General features: G+C 35.8%; 1 protein-coding gene across 1 annotated transcript in view; it reads right to left on the bottom strand.

Moving 5' to 3' along the window:
* The window catches only part of LOC136029162 (caskin-2-like), a 131,239-nt gene that overhangs the window by 29,823 nt on the left and 75,474 nt on the right, over positions 1-25,942 (bottom strand). The window contains exons 9-13 of the mRNA XM_065707307.1: positions 24,938-25,192; positions 16,209-16,394; positions 8,452-9,122; positions 5,355-5,559; positions 3,243-3,427 (exon numbers count right to left, since the gene is read on the bottom strand). Of these exons, the coding sequence (XP_065563379.1) occupies positions 3,243-3,427; positions 5,355-5,559; positions 8,452-9,122; positions 16,209-16,394; positions 24,938-25,192 (1,502 nt within the window). The remainder of the gene's footprint in view (positions 1-3,242; positions 3,428-5,354; positions 5,560-8,451; positions 9,123-16,208; positions 16,395-24,937; positions 25,193-25,942) is intronic.

Here is a 25,942-nt window from a genome sequence, read left to right as displayed (position 1 = left end):
AGTACTAATACAAACTGTACATTCCTCAATTGTCTTCAAACAAGAGCTAAGAGCTCATATGGCACTTGTGACGAGGTCGACAAAGCCAAGAGCCAAGAGCTCATATGGTATGAGCTCTAGCAAAATTCTAAGAATCAATAGATTGCTTTAAAAGGAAAATCAGAGGCTTTATGCCTGTCGGGATTTAAAATAAGAGCTCTGAGTCTCGAAGTCCTTCTAAATATCAAAATTAAGATCTGATAACCCACTCGTAAGTTAAAATACCTAATTTTTTCGAATTTTTCCTCTCCCTCTAGCACCCCAGATGGTCGAATCGGGGAAAACAACTTTATCAAGTCAATTTGTACAGCTCCCTGACACGAGTACCAATTTTCATCGCCCTAGCACGTCCACAAGCACCAAACTCGCCAAAGCACTGAACCCCACCACCTAACTCCGCCAAAGAGAGCGGATCCAGTCCAGTTACATCAATCACGTATCTACGACATTTATAAGCGTTTTCCAAGATTTCTGATTTCCCTCTCCAACTCCCCCCAATGTCAAAAGATCTGGTCGGGATTTGAAATAAGAGCTCTGAGACAGAGTTCCTTCTAAATATCAAATTTCATTAAGATCCGGTCACCCTTTCTTAAGTCAAAAATACCTCAATTTTTTCTGATTTTTCCAAATTAACAATCCCCAGCTCCTTCAAAGAGAACGGATCCGTACCAATTATGTCAATCTCGTATCTATAACTTGTGCTTATTCTTCCCATCAAGTTTCATCCCGATATCTCCACTCTAAGGGTTTTCCAAGATTTCTGTTTCCCCCCCTCCCTCCCTCTTTGTCCCCAGGTCCGATTCGAATTGAAAATGGAGCATCTGAGACAAAAGATTCTTCTATACATCAAGTTTCATTAAGATCCGATCACTTATTCGTAAGATACCTCGACTTTAACGTTTTCCAAGAATTTCGATTTCCCCCTCCAACTCCCTTCAATATCGCCGGATCTGATCAAGATTTCAAATGAGAGTTCTAAAGCACAAGATCCTTCTAGATATCAAATTTCATTAAGATCTGATCACCCGTTCGTAAGTTATAAATACCTCATTTTTTCTAATTTTCCGAATTGCTCCCCCCACCCCCAACTCCACCAAAGAGAATGGATCCGGCCCGGTTATGTCAGTCACCTATCTTGAACTTGTGCTTGTTCTTTCCACCAAGTTTCATCCTGATATCTCCGCTTTAAGCGTTTTCCAAGACCCCCCCCCCCCCTAATGACACTGGATCCGATCGGGATTTAAAATAAGAGATCTGAGTTTCGAGGTCCTTCTAAACATGAAATTTCATTCAGATACGATCACTCTTTCGTAAGTCAAAAATACCTCGTTTTTTCTAGTTTTTTAGAATTACCCCCCCCCCCCCAACTCCTCCAAAGAGAGCAGGTCCGTTCCGGTTATGACAATTCCGTATCTAGGACTTGTGCTTATTTTTCCCACCAAGTTTCATCCCGATCCCTCCATTCTAAGCGTTTTCCAAGATTTTAGGCTCCGCCCCCCAACTTCCCCTTCACCGGATTCGCTCGGGATTTAAAATGAGAGCTCTGAGACACGATATCCTTCCAAACATAAAATTTCATTAAGATCCCATCACCCGTTCGTAAGTTAAAAATACTTCATTTTTTCTATTTTTCCGAATTAACCGACCCCCACTTCCCCCCCCACCCGATGGTCAAATCGGGAAACCGAATAGTTCTAATTTAATCTGGTCCGGTCCCTGATACGCCTGCTAAATTCCATCGTCATAGCTTACCTGGAAGTGCCTGAAGTAGCAAAACCGGGAAAGACAGACAGAAACAATTTGCGATTGCTATATGTCACTTGGTTAATATTAAGTGCCGTAAAAAGGCGAATGCAAGATTCCATAGTCTTCCCACATAAGGTCACACAGTACCGCCACTTCTAGCACAGCCCCGTTACGCTTGACCCAGTCCCCGAAATGCTTGACATGCAAAACGTATGTACACGATTTCTGAAATTAGGCAACCCTTAGTTTCTAAGATTCAAATATGTTTACAGCTGGATGGTAAAAAAAAAAAAAAAAAAAAAAAAAAAAAAAAAAAAAAAAAAAAAAAAAAAAAAAAAAAAAAAAAAAAAAAAAAAAATCTCGAGGTTCACGGATTTTGAAACGAGGTCTCATTTTTAAACAGCTATAAAAAATTCTTATATTGCATTTTAATTAGTATCAATATTTAGGACACCTATTATAGGACATTATATATTTAGGACACATAATACCGAATCTAAACTTGGCATTTTAAAGTCTTCTTGCAAATCAGTTTTTTTTTTGTAAGATCAAATTTTGAATTATTTCACTAGGGGGAGGGGGGAGGGTGTAAATTTTCCTGGATTTCTGGCCCCTTTTTTCGAAATATCAAAAATATTTTTTTATTTTCCTTCCCCTCCCCCCACACTGAAAAAATACTATGTAAGTGATTGATTTCCCTGCGGTAATTTTGGGAATAGAAATCCTGAAGGTTTTTTTGCTAATGAAGCAAGTTTCTCATTGAGTTTGTTTTTTTTTATGAGAAAATGTAGGTTCTTTTTAAGAAAAAAAATCTTTATGCAAATACTCAAATCTTTTAAATTCAAATTTCCCACTAATCTCAAACATAAAACGGATACAAAGAGATCAGGGTCATTGCCAAAAAATAAGTTGCACTTTTCACCGATCCAAGCCTGAAGTGTTTGCTATCCGATTAAACATATGCATCGCCTTATTTCTGGACATGACTTCATATATGATGTTCAGACGATAATGACATTACAGATTCCAACATTAGAGCCAAAGAGACTACTAATCACAAAATGAATAATAATAAAAAAGAAACTTGGTAAAAGTTCATACACTTGTCTTTTCACACTCAACTTCCTTTATTGTGTCAATTCTTCACTCTCCAAACAACTCCATGGTGAGTAAGCAAATGGACGTCCTTCCTGCTTTCCTAATATCTACTTGGCAATTGCTCTCCCATATTTCCACCATCCATTCCCTCCCCTTCACCCAGTCCCAAAATATCATCCTCCAAATCATTCAACTCCTTACAGCTGTACATAAAAAGCTCTAAATTCTCATTATCACCACACATCGAAAAACTTCTAATCAAGAATTATTACTTCCACTTTCCTCGATAAAACAGCTTTGAACGAGGAAAATCTGCACTTAAAATCTTAAGAAAGTTTTCTTATATAGAATAGACTTACTTCTCTGGTGTCCCTGGGACAGATGTCCCTCTAAGAGGCGGTAAACCACGCCTAGGAGTGGCTGGAGATTGGGTGACATAGGTTATACCAGACAAAGTAGGATGCTGTCGGGATGAACGCTGTTTTATTGTACCAGCGTTGTCATTTGCAAATGGCATTGATTCAGATTCTGTACTTGATGATGACTAAGAAGAAAAAAACACATAAGAAATGGAAAAGGAAACGCCTAACAAAAGAAACTTCCTATCTAAAATCCAATGAACGAGAAATATCACATCAAAAATACACGGTGGCAGCTAGTTATTCTTATAAAAACTGAAATTGTGGTAAAAAAAAAAAAAAACTTTAAACAATGAATCTGCCATTAACTAAACTTAATGAAAAATTGAAATTTTTTTTAAATAGGCGATTTATTTTCACAAAAGTAAAATAAATAAAAACATTGTTCTTTTGTCTCTTATTTTCTTTGAAAGATGAAAATACGCGAAAAGTACCAATGTTTTATGGGGAAACTTAAGTTTTCAGGCCAAAAAAATGCGTTTATGTTTTTAACTTGTGCCCCCCCTCTCTGGAAAACGTTTTACAGATCCTCTTCCATAAGAGAAATTTCTTTGACATCCTTACTGATATTTATTATGAAATATCCTGATCAGCGTAATATTGGACTTCAAGGTATTGGCTGTTTAAATCACATGGAATAATAGTTATGTCATTTTTGGAGATATTATAGAAATTGATTTCTATGTTGAAGGTAACCAAGATTATTGGTTACCTTCAATAATCTTTAGATTAGAGACTTATGACTACAATGGTCTCAATACAGAGAAATTTATTATTTCTGAACGCACCTGCAAATAGGGGACCGCAATGACAAACAATCACAAAAATGTAGACCTCACCCCAATAAAAATCCTTTATTATCCCCTTTTCCGAAAACAATGGCTATATACACAAGGAACGTAGACAGGAGGTGAGTACAAGGCCCTTTTCCCCAAAGATCCATAAATGATCAAGAATCTCTGGGCATTTTTTATTCAATTACAAAACAAATTTGTTGTCCCTTTCCTCGCGTTATTTTAATCATTGACCCCCCGCTCCAAGAAAGATCCTAGGCACCTGTACATGCCTAATATATATATATATATATATATATATATATATATATATATATATATATATATATATATATATATATATATATATATATATATATATATATATATATATATATATATATATATATATATGCGCCTAATGCCTAATATCTATATTTCTGGGTACCTCACGCTAAATTTTTTTTACATCTGAGGAGGTTTTGGAACAATTGGATTAGTACATTTGAATCTCAAATCACCTTCCAATCCATAAACATCCAAAATTGGATGCTAAAATATTATACGTGTCAGTGGAGGATTGTAGATTAGATTTTTCGGTCTATAGCTATAAAGTGACAATCTAACCAAAACTGGAAATTAATACTTACAAAACTTCCTAAGATATTGAACAATAATTTACCAAGCATATGACAAATACAATAAACACGCTATATAAAATCTGGTTTAATTCTAAAGTCTGCCAGTTAGTTGCCAACATTTTTTGGGCAACGAATCCTGCCATCGTCAATACATGCAATGATATTTTAGTACTTAATTGACTATATAGAGTTGATAAGTTTGAAATAGGGTTGCAAACGTAAAATATGCGAGACAAGGAGAAACTCTAAGAAATATAAATTGTATATATATATATATATATATATATATATATATATATATATATATATATATATATATATATATATATATATATATATATATATATATATATATATATATATATATATATATATATATATATATCAATGCAAAATTAAATTCAAATATCTTTTTATATACCAAAATGCATTAAAATGTGCGTTTATCAAAAGTGCTGAGTTTTATAATAATTCTTCACGTGATCCATTACTACTTGCTAAGGCAGCTGATATCCGTTGATGTATTTTATAATGTTACTATCAGTTGACTGCTTACAATGTTAAACTCCCATTCTTAAACACAATTATCCCACGTAAATTGAGAATCTCTAGGAGAAGATGATGTCAACTGAATTTACCTTAAAACTATCATTAGAGCCATTACGTCTTTGTCTAAATTCACCAGTATTAACATCTTCACCGTGATCCGGTGCCGGACTATGATCACGAGATTTGGATCTCATGAGATGTGAAGGACCATAGATATTTTTCCCACCGGTTCCTGGTGGACTCGTTATCTTTGGCCAATGACCAGCACCACTTCTTTGGAGAATACTTTCCAGCCTAAAATTATAACATACATAAGAATGTAAAAGGGGGTTATATAGCTTTATAGACCCATTAAATGAAACTATCAGTAAAAAAGACAAATTTTAAAGGGCGTCATCTATGTCAAGTCTAAGGTATGCCATTCTCATAAAACCAGTGACGGAATTTGTTATGGGGCAGATGGGGCTGCAACTGCCCCTGTAAACCCAAGTTTGTCACCCCCCCCCACTTCAGTTTGAACCCCGCTGAAATTTAGTTTCTCCAAAAAATCTTGTCAAAACTAATATAAGGTTGCATAATTCAAGTATCCAGAGAAACAGGTCAGTTTTCTTTAGTATTTATTTGCCTTTATAGTAATACATGGATCATTTTTCATTGTCATTTTCACTTGATTTGGGAAAATTTGCTTAATCCCCCCCCCCCCCCAGAAAGTTTACAAATTTATGCCACTGCATAGAACTAAAGTTTTGAGCGAGTCATAATTCTTACTACATAAACGAATGAAAAGCACAACTCGAGTTGGGTCTGAAAATACCTTATATCCCTGTTAGCTGTATTGGGAAAATATATGCTCCATTTCATGTGTGTGCTTAGCATTAACAACATTTAATCAGTATAAAGAAAAAAATTATTATCATATTTTGATTCTTTGGTTCCCTACGTGAAGGAAAGCAGGTCTTTGTATCTAATCAAACTTATAATTTCAAGAACTATGACATTTCCTTCGTTATGACCTATATATCGTGGGTGCAGCGGTAGCTGATGGTCCCCTATCTCAAATATTTATCGTTCGAACAAAGCTTGAAAAAGTTTGACTTTTTTTAGGGATAATCCTAACGAACCAATGGGCATAAGAAACAGAACTGAGACTCAATAAAAGACAATGCTATATATTCCAGGGTTCGTTCTAAGTTGAGAAAAGATTATGCCTCAATAACAGCCATTTCAACTATTTTGTGTCTTCAAGCGAAAATTAAGCGTCCAATTGGGTAAAACCATCTTCAGGTCCAAAAGTATATAAACTATTACAAGCAAACAAAAATAAACTAAAAACAAATTTGTCGCATACAATTACATTTACCCTAAAACAAACAATTTACCCTACATCATTTACCCTAAAACAAATAAGAGGGCAACCAACCAACTTTTCACGTCCTTAAGCGCTCATATAGTATCAAATATGATTTTCGAGACAAAATTTAATCCAAATGGCTGGAGTCTTAAACAATATGACCCCGGATTGTCACAAGGCTCATAGCTCTAGGAGAAAGGTACCCACCCCCTCTTTAGGTTAAAGGCTAACTTGTCCTGCACTGAAAACTTTTTGGATTGCAAGAAAAATAGATTGCTGGAAGTTGTAAGAGTTTTATCTACCTCCTTTGTAGCCTTTCAACCGATTTGAGCTGACTCTTCTGGGCTCAAGGGTAGGGATTAAGAACCAAAAAGGGGGTATTATATAGGACACATGGATTATAGGAAAATTGTCAGTATGTAGAGAAAACAGCAAAAGCCCAACTCCCCCACCCCCTGCGAAATCTGTCGGAAATACCAAAAGACCATTTTAGACTACAACTCGAAATGAGAATGCGCATAAGAAAACATGGTAGCGAAAAAAAAGAGGGACATCTAAGTAACTAAAAGCTTGATGGTCATGAAAGGCTGGAGTGCATAAACTTCAGAGTCTGGAGTTTAGACCCAGCTAGAGTTTGAAAATGCAAGCCACAATGGAAAAATTAACCACCATATTCTGGAAGTGTTAATACGGTAAGATCTAAGAACTAGATACTGATTTGACAAATGGTAGATTAGATATTTGGAGGTGTTGAAAGGCTGCCGAAAAAGACACAGTTATCATATCCCAAACTAATTTAGAAAATTAGTTTGCACTGAATTGGATAAAAAGCGAAAGTTCTCAACCGGTGTCACATTTCTTGGTTAAGAGTCCCTGGTTAAGAGTCCCGGGGGTTGTTTCAGATGTCTCCTGGAAATAGATGGGGAGAAGAGAAAGAGAGGGGTCTGAGGCCTAAACAAAGATTACCTGACCCATGATGGATAAATAATTTCGGCCGTTTCTGGGGAAGAACTTTATATCTTCATTTGCATGAGCTTTAAATATTAATTCAATATTTGTAAATGTTATAATGTGGCTTCATTTTATATTTTACTTTTTTTTGTCATGCTTGTCATGAGTCATAATGTATGCTTCATCTATTTACACAGGTCAGAATGTATTAGCACGTTAATATGGCTTCGTGGCATAATAATTAACTTCTACTATATAAACAGGAATTTGTCAAAACACGGTATTCCTACCTCCTTAGATCAACATATATTTTGAGACAGCTTTTCTTAAGTTTAACTGTTTTCCTCTCGCACAACTGACTACAACTCTCATATAATAACTTTTGTTGAAGAAGATCTATTAAAACTTAACTGAAATGTGAAATTGCTAGTAATTATTCAATTGGCTGGACAAATCAGTTGCACAAGACCACCCTTTCCAGAAGCAAAAGTAGGCTGTTTGAGAATATTCCTTGTGAAGATTCATTCTCCATTTATATTATATATATATATGATATATTATATGTCATTCTCCGTTTATATCTAATTCTTGGAAAGACCAACCTTATTAAATTCATTTAAATATAAAACAAACATATCTGACATACTATTTTGGAGCCGTCACCTTTTTTTTTTTTTTTTTTTTTTTTTTTTTTTTTTTTTTTTTTTTTTTTTTTTTTTTTTTTTTTTTTTTTTTTTTTTTTTTTTGACGCATGAAAACCCCATTTCCACACCTAAGTTTTTTCAAAACTTCCTCGGGATCCTTCGGAGTTGGACCCATCTCGAAAGGGAGGAGGGAGTCCTCTGCCTAACGGCATGATTACAAGTACAATATAACTGTCTTACCTTTCTCTTACTGAGGCTGCAACTTGTCCTTGTTGAATATAGGAATCAGAGGCACACATTGGGGCCGGTGGAGGAGGAAAATCATCACTATCATCACTTAGCAAAGCATCCGGGGGAGGGGGTAAATCACTGTCATTCAAACGTCCTACTCCATTCAATGGTAAAGATGAAAGTTGCACAGTATGTGCATTGTTTATTTGATAGTTTTTGATAGGTAATCGGGCGTAGATCGGATTCTTATCTTCGCTATTTGGGGATCTTTTTGGGGGCAGAGGGGCAGATTTCTTGGGAGTCAATTTTTTCAAGTCATAGATATCCTCAGTGCTCATTTGTTTCTCAAAATATTCACTTTGCAAAGAAAGTTGCTTTAAGCAAGCTTCGGTCTCTGCCATATTAGGATCGCTATCTGTCCTTGTCGCTGCAATCTTAGCGACAGGTCTTACTTTCACCTGCCCCCTCTGTCTAGGTAATGTACCACTGGTATACTGTTCACAGATAGATGGCAAGGTAACACTTTCTTGTCTTGGGGATATGTCCCCTTCTTCATAGCTTCGACGTCTCCAATGTGAATTCGGCTGGGATTGTTTCGATGTCCTTGGGTCCTCAGGGGCGTAGAAACTTTGATGTCTTTGTGGCCTTTCGACTGAATTTCCGTCCGCTGTATTGTGCACCTACGAAACAGAATTTATTTCTGATATGTAGCTATTGAAGTACTCTATATTAAAAAACCAGTGAGGTCGAAGCCCCACTTTCCTGAAATAAATTATAGAAAAAAATTCTTTAAATAGGTCGCACAAATTAGAATTCAAAGAAAGTCAGAATTTAAGTAGGAGATAGGGACAGGGTATCCAAGAAAAGTATAACTAAAACAATCAACAGTAACGTCTGTAGCAACAACACAGAAGCAGAAATTGTTTTTATACTTTATTTATCAAATCAATAAACTCTAGGAAAGTATCCAAAAAGATAAATTGCTGTTTTTGATTGTAATGTACCAATAGTCGAGTGAAACAACATTGAGAAAATTCTTTTTTAATAATGTTGTTCAAGAGACTAGGTATAAAATCAAATTTAGCATGAAACCAGGCATATTGATATCTAAGTAAATCTAACTTAGTTTTCAATGAACAATATTTTTCTTTTCTCTTTTTTTGTGTATTCTATGTATTAACCATTACCTTGATAGGAGATTTCCTTATGAATATGAGATCTTAACTGCTATTCAGCTAAAAATGAAGGAATTCAAAAAGTAGATGCTGCACCTCATGAATTTCCATCCAAAAGTTGGGTGAAAATTCCGATTGCTATCCATTCCAACAGGAAGCACTGAATAAGAATAATGGAGGGGTTAAACACTAAAAATATACAACAAATAAGTTTATCGATGAAAATGTTTATTTAAAAGTTTGCATTCAGTGCCTGAAAAATATGGCTCAATTGCATGTTATGTCCATCAGATAATAGCACAAACTTTCTACTTAAGAGAGAAATTTATCATAGCTCTAAGAAATACAATTCCCATCTAATTTTTGAAGTCGCGCCTGCTGTGACAAGCAGCAATAAAAAAATAATTGAATCTAGTAATTCAACAAAAATTATTGTCACATTCGTAAAAAATATTTGTGGTGGCACTATGCTTGACATTAATGGAAAATAAATCATGGATATTTTGAAAGTAGATTTCATGGTTTTAGTTATTAGAAAACGAAAGAAAAGAAAGGTCTGAACATAAAAAAAGACAAGCTAAGGCAATAAACTTTTAAATATCCCAATATCGTAAACATGATTAAATTTTCATCAAATTCATGTTGAACCGAAATACAACGTCAAGCTCATTACAAGACCCGTACGACTCGAAAGCTAGTAGGCCTATAAACAAACCCATCAAAAGGAATAAAGACAGAGAATTAAACAGGAAAAGATTAAGAAAATCCATAAAAAATAAATCATTCTTAATCTTCAACCTAAATTGAATGAACCAGATGAACTGATATTCTGCGCAAGTGTACCAAATCCAATAGATATACTGTACTTTCCTGACTCTTCTATTTTTAATTGGATTATGATTGGCTATCAAGTCTGCACAAGATGCAGCCCAATAACTAGGCAACAGGGAAACAATTAGAAATTCAAGTCGATCTCCGACAGAAACGTCATCAGCATCATCTGGTGTCTCCAAGCAATTCTATAATGTTAAATATGCTTTTCCAGATCGTTATGCAGAGCTAGGCACGGCGCCAAATTGAAGCTCCTCCGTACTTTACAACTGTAATTTTAACTTACATTAATACAAATCTGTCGAACGAGTAAAAGTCCTCCGAAATTTGAAGCACCAAACCAGTCGTCTCCTAATACATGATCTCCAGAAATTATGGAACTCTCCCCTCCCCCACCCCAAAGGAAAAATGCCTAGCTACGTTTGTGGAAACATATCCCATTTGAGGCAATCAAGTTATGTCTACTGTAAAGGATGTCTTTTTACCAGAAAAGAGGGCACACATTTGTTGCAGAAGGAGGAGGGCGAATTCGAAAAAAGGCCAAAAAATGTGAATATTCTATGAGAAGGAAAGAAATTGTGTATAAAATAACTTACATTACAATTTTTGTGGATAGGGGTACAGATCCGAAGTTCCCCTTGCCTACATACATACCTACTTTCAACTTAATGTGCAGATATCAAGCAGAGATCCCAAGACATGTACACGGGGGGAGGAGGTTCTAAGAGCCTGTCCCTCCCCCCAATTTTGATATAAATCAATTGTTCACGTCTTCATATTACAAGTACTTATATCATTCAACCATACGATGAAACCACTTACAGATCTTATTTTTCTTCATCGACCAATACATTATGGTATATTAGCCTCTCAACTTGTCTCTGTACGTCAGCGGTGGATCCAAGAAAGACCAGGGGGAACCAGGGCCATCCCCAGAAAATTTTCTGACACCCTTAATCCTTTTTTTTCTTTTTTTCTATTTGTTAGAATAAATATGTCAATTTGGTCAATTATTGGTCACATTGCCCCTCTCCCCAAGGTTTTTCTCATTGGCGCCCTTGTCACATTGAGATTCCCCCAAAATTTTGCTCTAGATCCGCCCCTGCTGTACGGACAGTAGACAAATTAGTTGTCTTGGCGGAAAACGCTTTCATCTCTGATGATTTTGTTTTCAAAAGATATTTTCCCGAACGTATTAAGGTGCCAAAGGAACTATAAGAATACAGCCAGTGGAGTTACAACTGACTTTTAAATCCCCTTTTCAACACATATAGGTTTCACATAAGGTTTATGCGTTAAAAGAACCGGAAAGTTTCCCTTTAATTTTTCGTATGACTTTTCTTTGGAATCAAACGGTTCGTGGTAATGAACTGTAGTAAGGAGCGACCCGGCTCAATAGTAAACGAAACTCTAAAAAACGGATTTTGATACTAAAAGATACATAAAAAGAATTGGATTTTTCTGCTGATTTTAAATATATAAGTGTCATCATATTTAGTCTTTGTCGTCAAAAATTACGAGCCTGAGAAAACTTGCCTTATTTTGGAAAATAGGGGAAACACCCCCTAACAGTCATAGAACCTTAACGAAAACCACACCATTGAATTCAGCGTATCAGAAAACCCTACTGTAAAAGTTTCAAGGTCCTATCTAAAAAAATGTGGAACTTCGTGTTTTTTGCCAGAAGACCGATCACGAGTGCGTGTTTATTGATTTTTTTTTTTTTCAGGGGTCATCGTATTGACCAAGTGGTCCTAGAATGTCGCAAGAGGGCTCATTCTAACGGACATGAAAAGTTCTAGTGCCCTTTTTAAGTGACCAAAAAAACTGGAGGGCTCCTAGGCCCCCCCACGCTCATTTTTTCCCAAAGTCAACGGATCAAAATTTTGAGATAGCCATTTTGTTCCGCATAGTAGAAAACCATAATAACTATGTCATTGGGGATGACTTACTCCCCCATAGTCTCTGGGGGAGGATCTGCTGCAAGTTACAAACTTTGACCAGTGTTTACATACAGTAATGGTTACAGTGTACAGTGTTACAGTGTACAGATGTTTTTCAGGGGGGATTATTTTGGTTTGGGGGGGTGAGGGGATATGGCTATGTGGGAGGATCTTTTCTTTGAGGAATATGTCATGGGGGAAGAGAAATTCAATGATGGGGAAGCAGGATTTTCTAGCATTATTATAAAAAAAAATAATGAAAAAACAAGTTTGAAAAAGTTTTTTTCAACTGAAAGTAATAGTACTTTCAGTTGAATATTTTTTACATATTTAACTGAATATGTAAACATATTTTTTACTAATAAATATTTTTTACAGTTACATACTTTTTTCTAATAAAAACGTTCGATAAAAATTAAAAGTTCTAGTTGCTTTTTCAAGTGACCAAAAAATCGGAGGGCAACTAGGCCTCCTCCCCCACCCCTTTTTTCTGAAAATTGTCTGATCAAAACTAAGAGAGCCATTTAGCCAAAAAATAGAATTAATATGTAAATTTCTTTCAAATAATTTATGTGCGGACAGCCAAAATCAAACATGCATTAATTCAAAAACGTTCAGAAATTAAATATAAAAACTTTTTTTTTTTTACTGAAAGTAAGGAGCGACATGAAGACTTAAAACGAACAGAAATTACTCCGTGTATGAAAGGGGCTGTTCCCTTCTCAATGCCCCGCTTTTTACGCTAAAGTTTTTTACTGTTTAATAATATTTTTTAAATATTTAATATTTTTTTTTTTTAATCCCTAAAAGAGAGATTGTACTGTGAACTTACTGACTCAAAAAGGATAAATGGAATAAATTCAACGCTCTTGCCATATTTATCCTTTAGTTGTGAGTTTCCAAACTACATTTTTTGCATTACACTAGAGACAGATTTATGAGCTAAGTGAGGACACTTTGGCCACTGGGAGTTTTACACTTATAACCAGCACATAATTTAAGGCTTGAAACCAAATAAGGAAACTGATATATTTTTTTTCACTTTTTAGAAGAAAAAAAATGACATTTTTAATCTGCATTCCCACATACAGGACTAGCAGGGGGATGGGGGATAATTTTGCCCTAAGATTGATCCGACAGGCACCCGTTCCACTGGGAGTTTTGGAACCATTTGGGCCAAAACTGTCCTTTTCTTATGATTTGGTGTTCAAAATATTTATGTTTAGCCCCTATATCCAGATATAATTTCCATATAATCAAAATTATGATGCTCTGTTTATTCCTTGGGTGATAGAAGGCGCAATAGCATGGCTTAAAAGAATGTATCCTTTCGTAAAAATGCTTTGGAGTGTCTGTTGGATAATTTACATAGCTTAGATCATACTTTTGTGGAACTGGGTATCTTTATTGCAGAGGAAATTTAATGATTTATTGATTCCGATGGAACCAAATAGAATAGGCGTGTGGGTATTACTTCACTAACGGTGCGTTATAATAATTACAATAATAATCAAACAGTTCGTGGTAACGAACTGTAGTAAGGAGGGACCCGGCTCAATAGTAACCGAAACTCTAAAAAATGGAATTTTGATACCAATAGTTACGTCAAAAGAATCGCATTTTAATGCTGATTTTAAATAAATTTCATCAAGATCAGTTATACCCATCAAAAGTTGCGAGCCTTAGAAAATTTGCCTCGTTTTAGAAAATAGGGGGAAACACCCCTAAGGGTCATACAATCTTAACGAAAATCACACCATCAGATTCAGCGTATCAGAGAACCCTCATGCAGAAGTTTCAAGCCCCTATCTACAAAAATGGGGAATTTCGCATTTTTTGCCAGAAGACAAATCACGGATGCGTGTTTATTTGTTTTTTTTTTTTTTTGTTTTTTTTTGCAGGGGTTATCGTATCGACTCAGTGGTCCTAGTATGTCGCGAAAGGGCTCATTCTAACGAAAATTAAAGTCCTAGTGCCATTTTTAAGTGACCAAAAAAGTTGGAGGGCACCTAGGCCCCCTCCCACGCTCATTTTTCCCCAAAGTCACCGGATCAAAATTCTGAGATAGCCATTTTATTCACCATAGTCGAAAAACCTAATAACTATGTCTTTTGGGACGACTTACTCCCCCGCAGTTCCCTTGGGAGGGGCTGTAAGTTACAAACTTTGACCTGTGTTTACATATAGTAATGGTTCCTGGGAAGTGTAGACACGTTTTCAGGTTTTTTTTGGTTGGAGGGGGGGGGGTTACGTGGGAGGATCTTTAAAAGGAGGAACTTCTCATGGGGGAAGAGACTTTCAATGGAGGGGGCGCAGGATTTTCTAGCATTATTTAAAAAAAACAATGAAAAAATAAATATGAAAAGTTTTTCTACTGAAAGTGACGAGCAGCATTAAAATTGAAAACGAACAGACATTACAACGCATATGAGGGGTTTACCTCCTCTTAATACCTCGCTCTTTACGCTAAAGTATCTATAGTAATTACAACTACTTATTCTGCGGCCTTTGTGATTCAGGAGCCATTCTTAAGGAACTGGGAAAAAATTTAAGCTTTATTGTAAAGAGCGAGGTATCGACGAGGGGCAAGCCCCCTCGTATAAGCAATAAAAACACACGAATACAAAAGTTCGCTACGTAAGTTAATTCGTAAGTTACGTATATTTTTTACTTATGAAAACGTTCGTAAAAAATTTAAAGTTAATGCCTTTTTAAGTAATATACGAAAAAAATATACGAATATAGAAGTTTGCTACGTAAATATACGTAAGTTACGTATATTTTTTACTTATGAAAACGTTCGTAAAAAATTTAAAGTTATAGTTGCCTTTTTGAGTAATCAAAAAATTGGAGGGCAATTAGGCCTCCTCCCTCGCTCCTCTTTTCTCAAAATCTTTGATTAAAACTATGAGAAAGCCATTTAGCCCAAAAAAATTAATATGCAAATTTCGTTTTAATTATTTATGTGCGTAGAGCCAAGATCAAAACATACATTAATTCAAAAACGTCCAGAAATAAAAAAAAAAAAAACAAGTTTTTTAAATGAAAGTAAGGAGCGACATTAAAACTTAAAACGAACAGAAATTGCTCCGTATATCAAAGGGACTTTTCCTCCTCAATGCCCCGCTCTTTACGCTAAAGTTTTTTACTTTTTTAAAAAATAGAGTTAATAGAAATAGTCAAACTTTAGCGTAAAGAGCGGGGCATTGAGGATGAAAAGCCCCTTTCATATACGGAGTAATTTCTGTTCGTTTTAAGTTTTAATGTCACTCCTTACTTTCATTTAAAAAACTTTTTTTTTGTTTAATTACCTTCTGGAACGCCTTCTATGATCTTGCAAAAGAACATCAGCACGAATCTGTCGCTCTTCCAATAAGTATGCGCGTGTGGTAAGGAAACGAATTTGTGTTTCTTTTAATATAATATATATTTTTTCTCTCATGTCTTAGTTATTCATACTAGTCAACATGGGCGTAATTTGCTATAGGACAGGAGGCAACTGCCCTACTGGACATCAGTTTGCCCCCTCCCCTCCCCCCTCCCCGGCTGAAATTTAGTTTCTTCTAAAATCTTGTCAAAACTAACGTAAGCCTGCATAATTCAAGCATCCGCAGGAACGGGTCAGTTTTTTTTAGTATATCGTTACCTTTATGGTACTATATAGCTACTTTTTTTAGTTTTCACTCTCATTTTCACTTGATTCAGAAAAATTGGCTCCATCTTTGCCGCCCCCCTGGATTTTGACGAAATTACGTCACTGGTAGCCAAGCAAACAGAAAAACTCAGCCTTTACAGTGCAAATTGCTTAAATTTTTACCTGTATGGCAATAATATCTGGTTGATAAATGGGATGTGAACCCGTTGTTGGCCCGTACGGTGGGCGAGGAAGTTGAGATGGCACGGCATAATGATTGGCTGTACGGCTATTACAATTTTGTCGATTTGTCTGTTGGTAATACTGATCAAACGCGTTAGGGCCACGGTAAGGTGAACTTGGTGATTCCTGGAAGAAAGAGGACGTTATTTCCTGAAACAAGACTACTAGATATACAGAATCGTGGGTAATGCCAACCCAGTTTTGTTGACAAAATTTAGCTAGCCGAGTAACTACAAAAAAAAATATGCTTAGCTGAAACACTGGAAAATCTAAAGTAAAATGGGTTACAAACGATTTTCTTTTTTTTAATAGATAAAAGGCATCAGCACATTAGCTTTTTTAAAAAATAAATAAGGATAATCGAAAATGGAGATTTTAAAACAAGATTTAACAATTGGGATATATTTACATAGGATTTTCGAATGAGAATACTAATTGACTAGTATACTTATATTGTCGAACATTCTTCTCTTTTTTCAGTATCTTGAACTGCACTTAAATTGCGCACTGAAAGCATATTATAATTGCCTAATTACAATTAGCTAGATTCAGCGCAGTGAAATATTTTTTTTCTCTTTTTTGAAAGCATATACCATTGTTTTCCATTTTTACTATACCAAAAGAATGAACAGAATGAAAGCTACAGGTTTTGTTATGCAAGAAAGAGAGAAAAAATAATAAAGATTAACGACCGATCTAATGATTAATAAAAATTTCAAGGATAAGTTATTCAAAATAAATAACAAGAGCTAAGAGCTCATATGGCACTTGTGACGAGGCGAGAAGACCTAAGAGCCAAGAGATCATATGGTATGAGCTCTAACAAAATTCTATGAATCAATAGATTGATTTAAAAAGGAAAATAAGAGGCTTAATGCCGGTCAAGATTTAAAATAAGAGCTCTGAGTCACAAAGTCCTTCTAAATATCAAAATTCATTAAGATCCGATCACCCACTCGTAAGTTATAAATACCTAATTTTTTCTAATTTTTCCTCTCCCTTTTGCCCCCCAGATGGTCGAATCTGGGAAAACGACTTTATTAAGTCAAATTGTGCAGCTCCCTGACACGCCTACCAATTTTCATCGCCCTAGCACGTCCAGAAGCACCGAACTCGCCAAATCACTGAACCCCTCCCCCCAACTCCCCCAAAGAGAGCGAATCCAGTACGATTCTGTCAATCACGTATTAAGGACATTTGTTTATTCTATCCACCAAGCTTCATCCCGAATCCTCCACTCCAAGTGTTTTTCCAAGATTTCCCCCTCCAACTCCCCCCAATGTCAAAATATCTGGTCGGAATTTGAAATAAGAGCTCTGAGACATGAATTCCTTCTAAAGATCAAATTTCATTACGTTCCGATCATCTATTCGTAAGATATAAATACCCCAATTTTCATGTTTTCCAAGAAATCCGGTTCCCCCTCCAACTCCCCCGAATGTCACAGGATCTGGTCGGAATTTGAAATTAGAACTTTAAATCACAAGATCCTTCTAAATATCAAATTTCAATAAGATCTGGTCACCCTTTCGTAAGTTACAAATACCTCAATTTTCAAAATTAACCCCCCCCCCCCAATTCCACCAAAGAGAGCAGATCCGGTCCAGTTATGTCAGTCACGTATCTTAGACAGGTTTCTATTCTTCCCATCCAGTTTCATCCTGATCTCACCGCTTTAAGTATTTTCTAAGATTTCCGGTCCCCCCAACTACCCCCCCCCCCCCCCCAATTACGCTTGATTCGCTTGAGATTTAAAATAAGATATCGGAGTTACGAGGTCCTTCTAAATATGAAGTTTCATGAAGATCCGATCACTCCTTCGTAAGTTAAAAATGCGTCATTTTTTCTTATTTTTCAGAATTACCCCCCCCCCCAAAAAAAATTGAGCGGATCCGTTCCAATTATGTAAATCACGTATGCAAGACTTCTGCTTATTTTTCCAACCAAGTTTCATCCCAATCCCTCCAATCTAAGCGTTTTCCATCATTTTAGGTTTCCCCACCCCAAACTTCCCCCAATGTCACCAGATCCGGTCAGGATTTAAAATAAGAGCTTTGAGACACGATATCCTTCTAAATATCAAATTTCATGGAGATCCAATCACCCGTTCGTAAGTTAAAAATACCTCATTTTTTCTAATTTTTCAGAATTAACCCCCCCCCCAACTACCCAAAAGAGAGCGGATCCGTTCTGGTTATGTCAATCAAGTATCTAGGACTCGTGTTTTTTTTTCCACCAAGTTTCATCCCGATCCCTCCACTCTAAGTGTTTTCCAAGTTTTAGGTTTCCCCCTTCCAACTCCCCCCCCCCAATGTCACGAGATCCGGTCGGGTTTAAAATAAGAGCGCTGAGCCACGATATCCTTCTAAATATCAAATTTCATTGAGATCCGATCACCCGTTCGTAAGTTAAAAATACCTCTTTTTTTAATTTTTCAGAAATACCCCCCCCCCCAACTACCCCAAAGAGAGCGGATCCGTTCCGTTTATGTCAATCATCTATCTAGGACTTGTGTTTATTTTTCCCACTATGTTTCATCCCGATCCCTCCACTCTAATTGTTTTCCAAGTTTTAGGTTTCCCCCTCCCAACTCCCCGCCCCCATCACCAGATCCGGTCAGGATTTAAAATAAGAGCTTTAAGACACGATATCCTTCTAAACATCAAATTTCATTGAGATCTGATCACCCGTTCGTAAGTTGAAAATACCTCATTTTTTTCAATTTTTAAGAATTACTCCCCCCCCCCAACTACCCCAAAGAGAGCGAATCAGTTCCGATTATGTCAATCATGTATCTGGGACTTGCGCTTATTTTTCCCATCAAGTTTCATCCCGATCCCTCCACTCTAAGTGTTTTCCAAGATTTTAGGTTTTCCCCCCTCCAACTCCCCTCAATTTCATCAGACCCGGTCGGGATTTAAAATAAGAGCTCTGAGACACAATATCATTCCAAACATCAAATTTCATTAAGATCCAATCACCCGCTCATAAGTTAAAAATACTTAATTTTTTCTATTTTATTCCGAATTAACCGGCCCCCCACTCCCCCCCCCCCCCCAGATGATCAAATTCAATCTATTTCTAATTTAATCTGGTCCGGTCCCTGATACGCTTGCCAAATTTCATCGTCCTAGCTTACGTGGAAGTGCATAAAGTAGCAAAACTGGGACTTCAGGTTTTTCCCCTCCAGCTCCCCCTAATGTCATCAGATCCGGTCGGGATTTAAAATAATAGCTCTGAGACACAATATCATTCCAAAAATCAAATTTCATTAAGATCCAATCACCCGCTCATAAGTTAAAAATACTTCATTTTTTCTATTTTTTGCGAATTAACCGGGCCCCCACTCCCCCCCCCAGATGGTCAAACCGGGAAAACGACTATTTCTATTTTAATCTGGTCCGGTCCCTGATACGCTTGCCAAATTTCATCGTCCTAGCTTACCTGGAAGTGCCTAAAGTAGCAAAACCGGGACCGACAGACAGACAGACAGACAGACCGACAGAATTGGCGATTGCTATATGTCACTTGGTTAATACCAAGTGCCATAAAAAAGACGACTAAAATAATAAAGGCTAATTCTGTTGACTGCAAGGTAAATTTCTTAAGAAGAAAACAGGCGACACAGTCGTGTAGACATTAGAATAATATATCACTCTTCATAAAAATAATAAGGCCTCGCAATTTGAAATACAAACCTCGCTTTTTGAAATACAAACTCTCTTTAATGACGGAATAAATAAACCCTTTGCTGTGAACAAACAATAGAAACAGAAGATAACAAGTTATGTTAATAACTTCTCACAAACAAAGAAAAAAATAGCAAAAAATTTAGGTAACCCAAGAAACAAAATAGTATTTTTCGAATTTCCAAGGTGTGGTACCAAAGTTTGGAAATTGTACCCTAAATTACAGTGTTTTTTGATAAACCATAGGTAGATCTGACAATGATCCATGGTATTATGAAGCAGAATCCAAATATGGAAGCTAACACTGGTCAACAGCAGTGAATGTGTTTTTTAGTGCTTCCGGGAGAACAATTTGAAGAATTTCATCTGTAAAACAAAGGTACAAAGAGTCAATGACAGTAAGGGGGAGAAATTTTGGATATATGGGCTTGAACTCAAGGTACGTATTTGGAAGTCCCGCCTTAAAGTAGCGCAGGGAGTTGAAGGTGTGGAGATGATTAGATCGATATTCAATTGGGGGGAATGATTCTTGCTTTGTTATCGAAAAAGAAACAAGAAATACAAAGTTTTGTTCATACTTTTACATTTTGTGAGATGAAAAGCTGCAAGAAAATGGTTACTTGTGTATTATACACCACTCACTCAAGCGCTTCGTTTAATTTGAACCTTTTTTTGGCGCTTAATCCTAATGAAATATTACAAAACCACAATGAAAAATTATACTTTATAAACATATTTGGGTTATATATTTGCACATTAGGGGGATGAGGGTAAAGTATAGTGGGTGTGCATACAAAATATGTTAGTCTCACCTCCCATCTCCAATGTGCAAATATATATCCCAAGTTATATATTTCCCATATATTCTGTCACTTGTCTTTGTCTTGTCTCATGCTAAGCTGAAAGAAACTAACGAACGAACCGGTTTGTTCTCGAGTTTTAAACAGCGTAAACTTGAATGAGTGGCATATATTGCACAAGTACCAGAAAATGCTTTGCAAGCAAAAACAGGCCCGTTCACAACGTTATTCCATTAATACCGAAATTTAGCTAGCGCTAATTTGAGCCAATCAGAACTTTTCATAGAATTTTTTCAGGCAATTAGAAAATTCGATAAAAACAAATCTAATTGGCTCAAATTAGCACCAGGGGAACTTCGGTAACAGTAAATATCATTATAAATGGGCTTTAAAGACTTAAGGTTCATCTAAGTTTCAACACACCTTTTTCAAACCTCGTAATAGGATATAATTGTTGATCTAGCCCCAATCAATAAGATGAACTGTTGAAGAGCTAGTCAGTCGCAGAAATCTACGGAAAAGTTTATAAGCAAATAAATACGTTTTCAACCACGCCAAGAAGGGGGGGGGTGCAAATATGACTAGCAATTCGACAAGTAAACAGAAGCAGCCGAATCCTATTGATGATACTGACCTGTCGTCTTGGGTCAAGAAAGTTAACAAAAAGTAAGCCATAAACTGTATTGAACTTTCCCCACTGAAAAGCTACGCCACTCTCAGAAAAAATTGAAAATACAGAAATCTGTAAAATAAGACCATTTGGCATCATGTATATCGCGTCATTTTCTCAAGCAAATTCAAGCGATGATGCTGCATCAAAAGAGCGTGAAAGTAGCAGTGAGTATTTTGTGTTTTTTTTTTTTATGTTGTTATTCAAACAAAAATTATGTATTTTGACCCTCGTCTTATTTTAAAAAAGAAGGTACAGAGATATTTTAAATAAAGTCTTTTTTGTTGTATCTTCCATGTTGAACACTCAGGCGGTCTCAAGGATGAGTTTCACTTACTTTTAGAAGCCTCGTGTTAACATGCTATTGGTTGGAAGTGACTGTAAAAGCGTCAACTTAAAGATTTGCTGTTTTGGAAAAACGTTAAGCTTAAAATTATGAGACATTCCACTACACTTGAGCCAGAATGATATGGTTTTTTACAATATAAATCTTTAGTGTTGGATGTGCATTTGACCATCATTGTGGTTTAACATGAATTTTATATAACAATATATAAAACAATATATAACTATTCATTAGAGACCCATTCTTAGGTTCCCTTTGCAATTGCACAATCATCGGTATATATTGATGTACTGGAATGTATTTCGGGGATGAGGGATGAAATCGTCAAACCAAAGGAAACAGGTCAAAATATAGGGAATATGTCTACTATTTGGTGACCGTATAAGGTAAAAATTTAACATTGGCGGGGAAAGTTTAATTTTGTTTCTCCCTTGCTTCTCAAAACCCTTGAGACCCTTTACTTGTTAACCCTTTTGGTATAATGGCACTATATTGTCAAATAATGAATAAACAGCTTAAACACTTTTGTCCCAAGCAGTTGGAGGGACTACGAGTGCACATCTCCACTCCAAAAGGGATGGAAGGGCAAAAACCCTTGTAGCCAGAAATTTCCTTCAGTTTATGGCAAAATCAACAAAAACAAAAAAGTTGGTGATTGAGTTTCTGTTTATGCAGTTGTTACAGAAGAAGGGTGGAGTAATAAGGAGAAAATTGTCATCACCTTCAGTACTAATTATTAATATGAAATTATCAATTTTTGAAGAAATATATAAATTGTAGTTGGTGAAGTCTAGACTAACAGGGAGTTCCATTGCACAATACCTACATGGTTTCAAAGTTTTTTTTAAAACTCCCATATAATCTCAGGATGTTATTTTTAAACCAAATTATTTTTGCTGGAAGGCTAGAAAGTTTGGACATACTGAATCCTTTGTATAAAGCCTCTCGAAACTAATTAACCCTCTTTTTTATTTTCTTAGAAGATTAGAAAGTAAGCAATAGCTACAGTCATTGTTCATTTTCTACGACGGAATAGTCCCTTGAGAATAAAATTCCCCCTTTTCTACCAGTAATTCCTCTCTAATTAATCATAAGGGAATGAACTTATTGCCCTTTTCCAAAAAGTATCACATTATAAGCTGTTTTCTTCTGTATCTTTTTAGTTTCGATATTCAATTCCCTAGCTATCTTATTTTACAATAATAAATATACGTATTTGGAATTTGGCAAACTAATTTATTCCAACAAGTTTAGGGCACATAAATTGGATTGACACTCGTTTTTGTATTAGGGATAAATAGGCTTCTCTTTGTTTAGGGTCGAAGACAGGGGTTAGTTTGGGCCCTACTTCCTGACACTTCAAACTTCCTTATCAAATTATCTAGCTTCTTTTTTTCTACAATTGTCCCTTCCCAGGAAAAGAAATTCATTTATGACGCCCTTATAGCAAACACACTCTTATCAGGAGTCTTCAGCGGTAAAAAAAAAAACAAAAAAAAAAAAAAAAACGCCGAGTGTGTGTTCCATAGGCCACCACCTTGGCGTAGGCATTAAAGTAAACGACAGTTTTACTATGCAATAATGTAACTTTTATGCGATAGCTATTGTACAGCAATACTATAAAGTACATCTTGCTAGGGAACTATCGGTAAAAAAAAAAAAAAAAAAAAAAACGCTCGCTTAAAAAACAACATGTGTGTCTCGCGCCTTAGTTTAGATTAGACGAAAATTTGTATAGCTTCAAAACTTTAAATGTGTTAATATTTCATTTTGTACCAAATCAGCAGAAGACAAATAACAACATTTATTAGAAGTTTGTTCTTTTGTTCCGTGGCTTTTCGTCCGTCAAGTCGAATCGAAAAAAGGATCATCAAATCAGGAGTGATTATTTTTGTCTCGAAATCAATTTTTTTTATTAGATGATCTACCCAAAATGTTCTACATAATGCTGAAACATGTCCAAAGTGTTTGGTATATTGATAATTTCAGATTTCTAAATTGAAATTAAATTAATAAATATTGACATTTTGAAGTCATTTCGGCAACTGATGTAGTCTTTCTTTTTTAATAGACTATTTTCAAAAAAAAAAACAGCTAGGATTGTATAAATAAGAAATCTAAACTTGAAAGTAAACGGACTGAAAAAAGAGATAAAAACACTTGCTTTTTATCTTAATTAATTATCTGTAATCTATAAGGATGGCAGCAATTCGCTGTTTTATATCCATACTGTCATTGAGTTTACGCCATTCGTTTTAATCAGTTTGCATTTAATTCTTATTAAATAAGCATAAAATTATAGCATAACTTACATCCTTAAGAACTGCCTGGGACTTGATCCTGAAGGGAAAGGTTAAAAAAAAAATTAATATGCACAATTACTACATGAGCTCTAGAACAAATTTGTTTTTGTTACGTTTCTGAAAGAATCGGACCACTAGATAAATTTGCCCTTGGTCGAACAAAACCCAAAACCTGTCTGATATGAAAGCAATAGCAAGCACGGATCCAAACAGAAATGGATCACTCTGCAGATCAACTTGAATTAATATGCATTTTTTTCAATCTAGTTTACATGGAGGAGGAGTCCTTCTGAAATAGGGGTGTGGGAAACGCTTTTAAGGAGCGACTCGGCTCAATAGTAGCCAAAACTAGAAAACAGAGAGATGACAACAGATACACCAGAGGAATTAAATTTTTATGCTGATTCCAAACCTTTAAAATTCATTAAGTTTAAGAGTACCCATCAAAAGTTAGGAACCTGAGAAAATTTGCTCAATTTTCGAAAAAAGGGGAAAACAGTCCCAATAAGTAAAGCGATCCCCTGTGTTTTGTGAATTGACTTTACTGACTGTCAAGTACAAGCGAAATCATTCATTTCAGCCCCAAGCAAGAATTATACGCAAGTTTCCAAAATATAGTCATATCCATCAACTTTCCAACAACACCCATCAAGCCCTACCACGTTCTGAAAAAGCAACAAGGACCTCTGGTTTAGGACTCGTCAATCTGTTAAAACAACTTTTTTGGGGATGGGGAGGGGGGCCCATGGCTACGTTATTGTTAACAATAAATTTTATTACAGCAATTGAATAAGAACAGAGACTTCACTTTGCTACAAAACGACTCAATAACAAGAATCTTGTAAATTAGTCGTAACCTACCCGTTGTTGATAAAACTGAGTATGGAGAATGGGATTTTCTTGCATGTTAGGGGTCCATTTCCCAGTCATAATGTCTTTGACTCTCTTAATAGCTAGAGTGATCTTCTTCTGATGACCTAATCGAAGAATTCCAAAATCTTCCAAATCTTCCCACGTTAATTGACTTACGTCCTCCACTGTTCTATAACCTTGGCGCCTGAGACTCGGGCTGTATTCAGCCAATCCAAGTAACGAGAGCCATTCCTCTAGAGTGTCCTAAAAAGAATTGACGTTTTATAAATTAATGAAGGTTGTGCACCAACTTTGAGTCGAGAAAAGTTGAAATCGAGAGATTCTTCCTTGACTTATTCACAAATTCAAACAGAACTGTAACCTTCAATTCTAGTTATTTTCACTTTTAAGTACATTAAATCAACCTTGCCGACAAATTACAAAAGCTGGAAAAAAAAAAGAAATCCATTAGAAACCAAAAAAATCCTTGTATTCTTTTAATCCTTGCACATTGTGATTTTCGATTCACACCCTTCCTCCTCTTAAGACAGAAGATATATCTGAAGTTTTTTTAAGAAGCAGAAGTATATTTGAAGTTTTTTGAAGAAGCAGAAGTATATTTGAAGTTTTGCAAAGTCAGGAATGCTAGGCATACGAAATGCCCCCCTCCCCCCAACAATAGTTGTTCACATAGCTTAATCACTGAATTTTTAACACCTGGTGAACCTTCGCTTGGAGGAACTACCAGATGGTTTTGATGGGTTAACTCTTGAGGCAATCGGTTCAAAATAGATGGGCAGCACCAACTAAGGATTTTTTCAAGTACTCTCTTCTGTTTGAGTAATGATCTTAGTCTAAACCAATCACATCTGTATCTGTACCTGCCTTTAATCTTATTGATTGAATTCGTGAAATTGAAATTCAGGGTCCAGGTTATCCAGTCGATCTTTTAACCCACCACTCATTGAAACTAAGCTTTAGATAATTCCATTCTTATCAATTAAACAAAACTAA

The sequence above is a fragment of the Artemia franciscana genome, chromosome 1 (assembly GCF_032884065.1).
Source record: "Artemia franciscana chromosome 1, ASM3288406v1, whole genome shotgun sequence".
Classification (NCBI taxonomy): domain Eukaryota; kingdom Metazoa; phylum Arthropoda; class Branchiopoda; order Anostraca; family Artemiidae; genus Artemia; species Artemia franciscana.
This window is presented reverse-complemented; position numbering and strand designations above follow the sequence as displayed.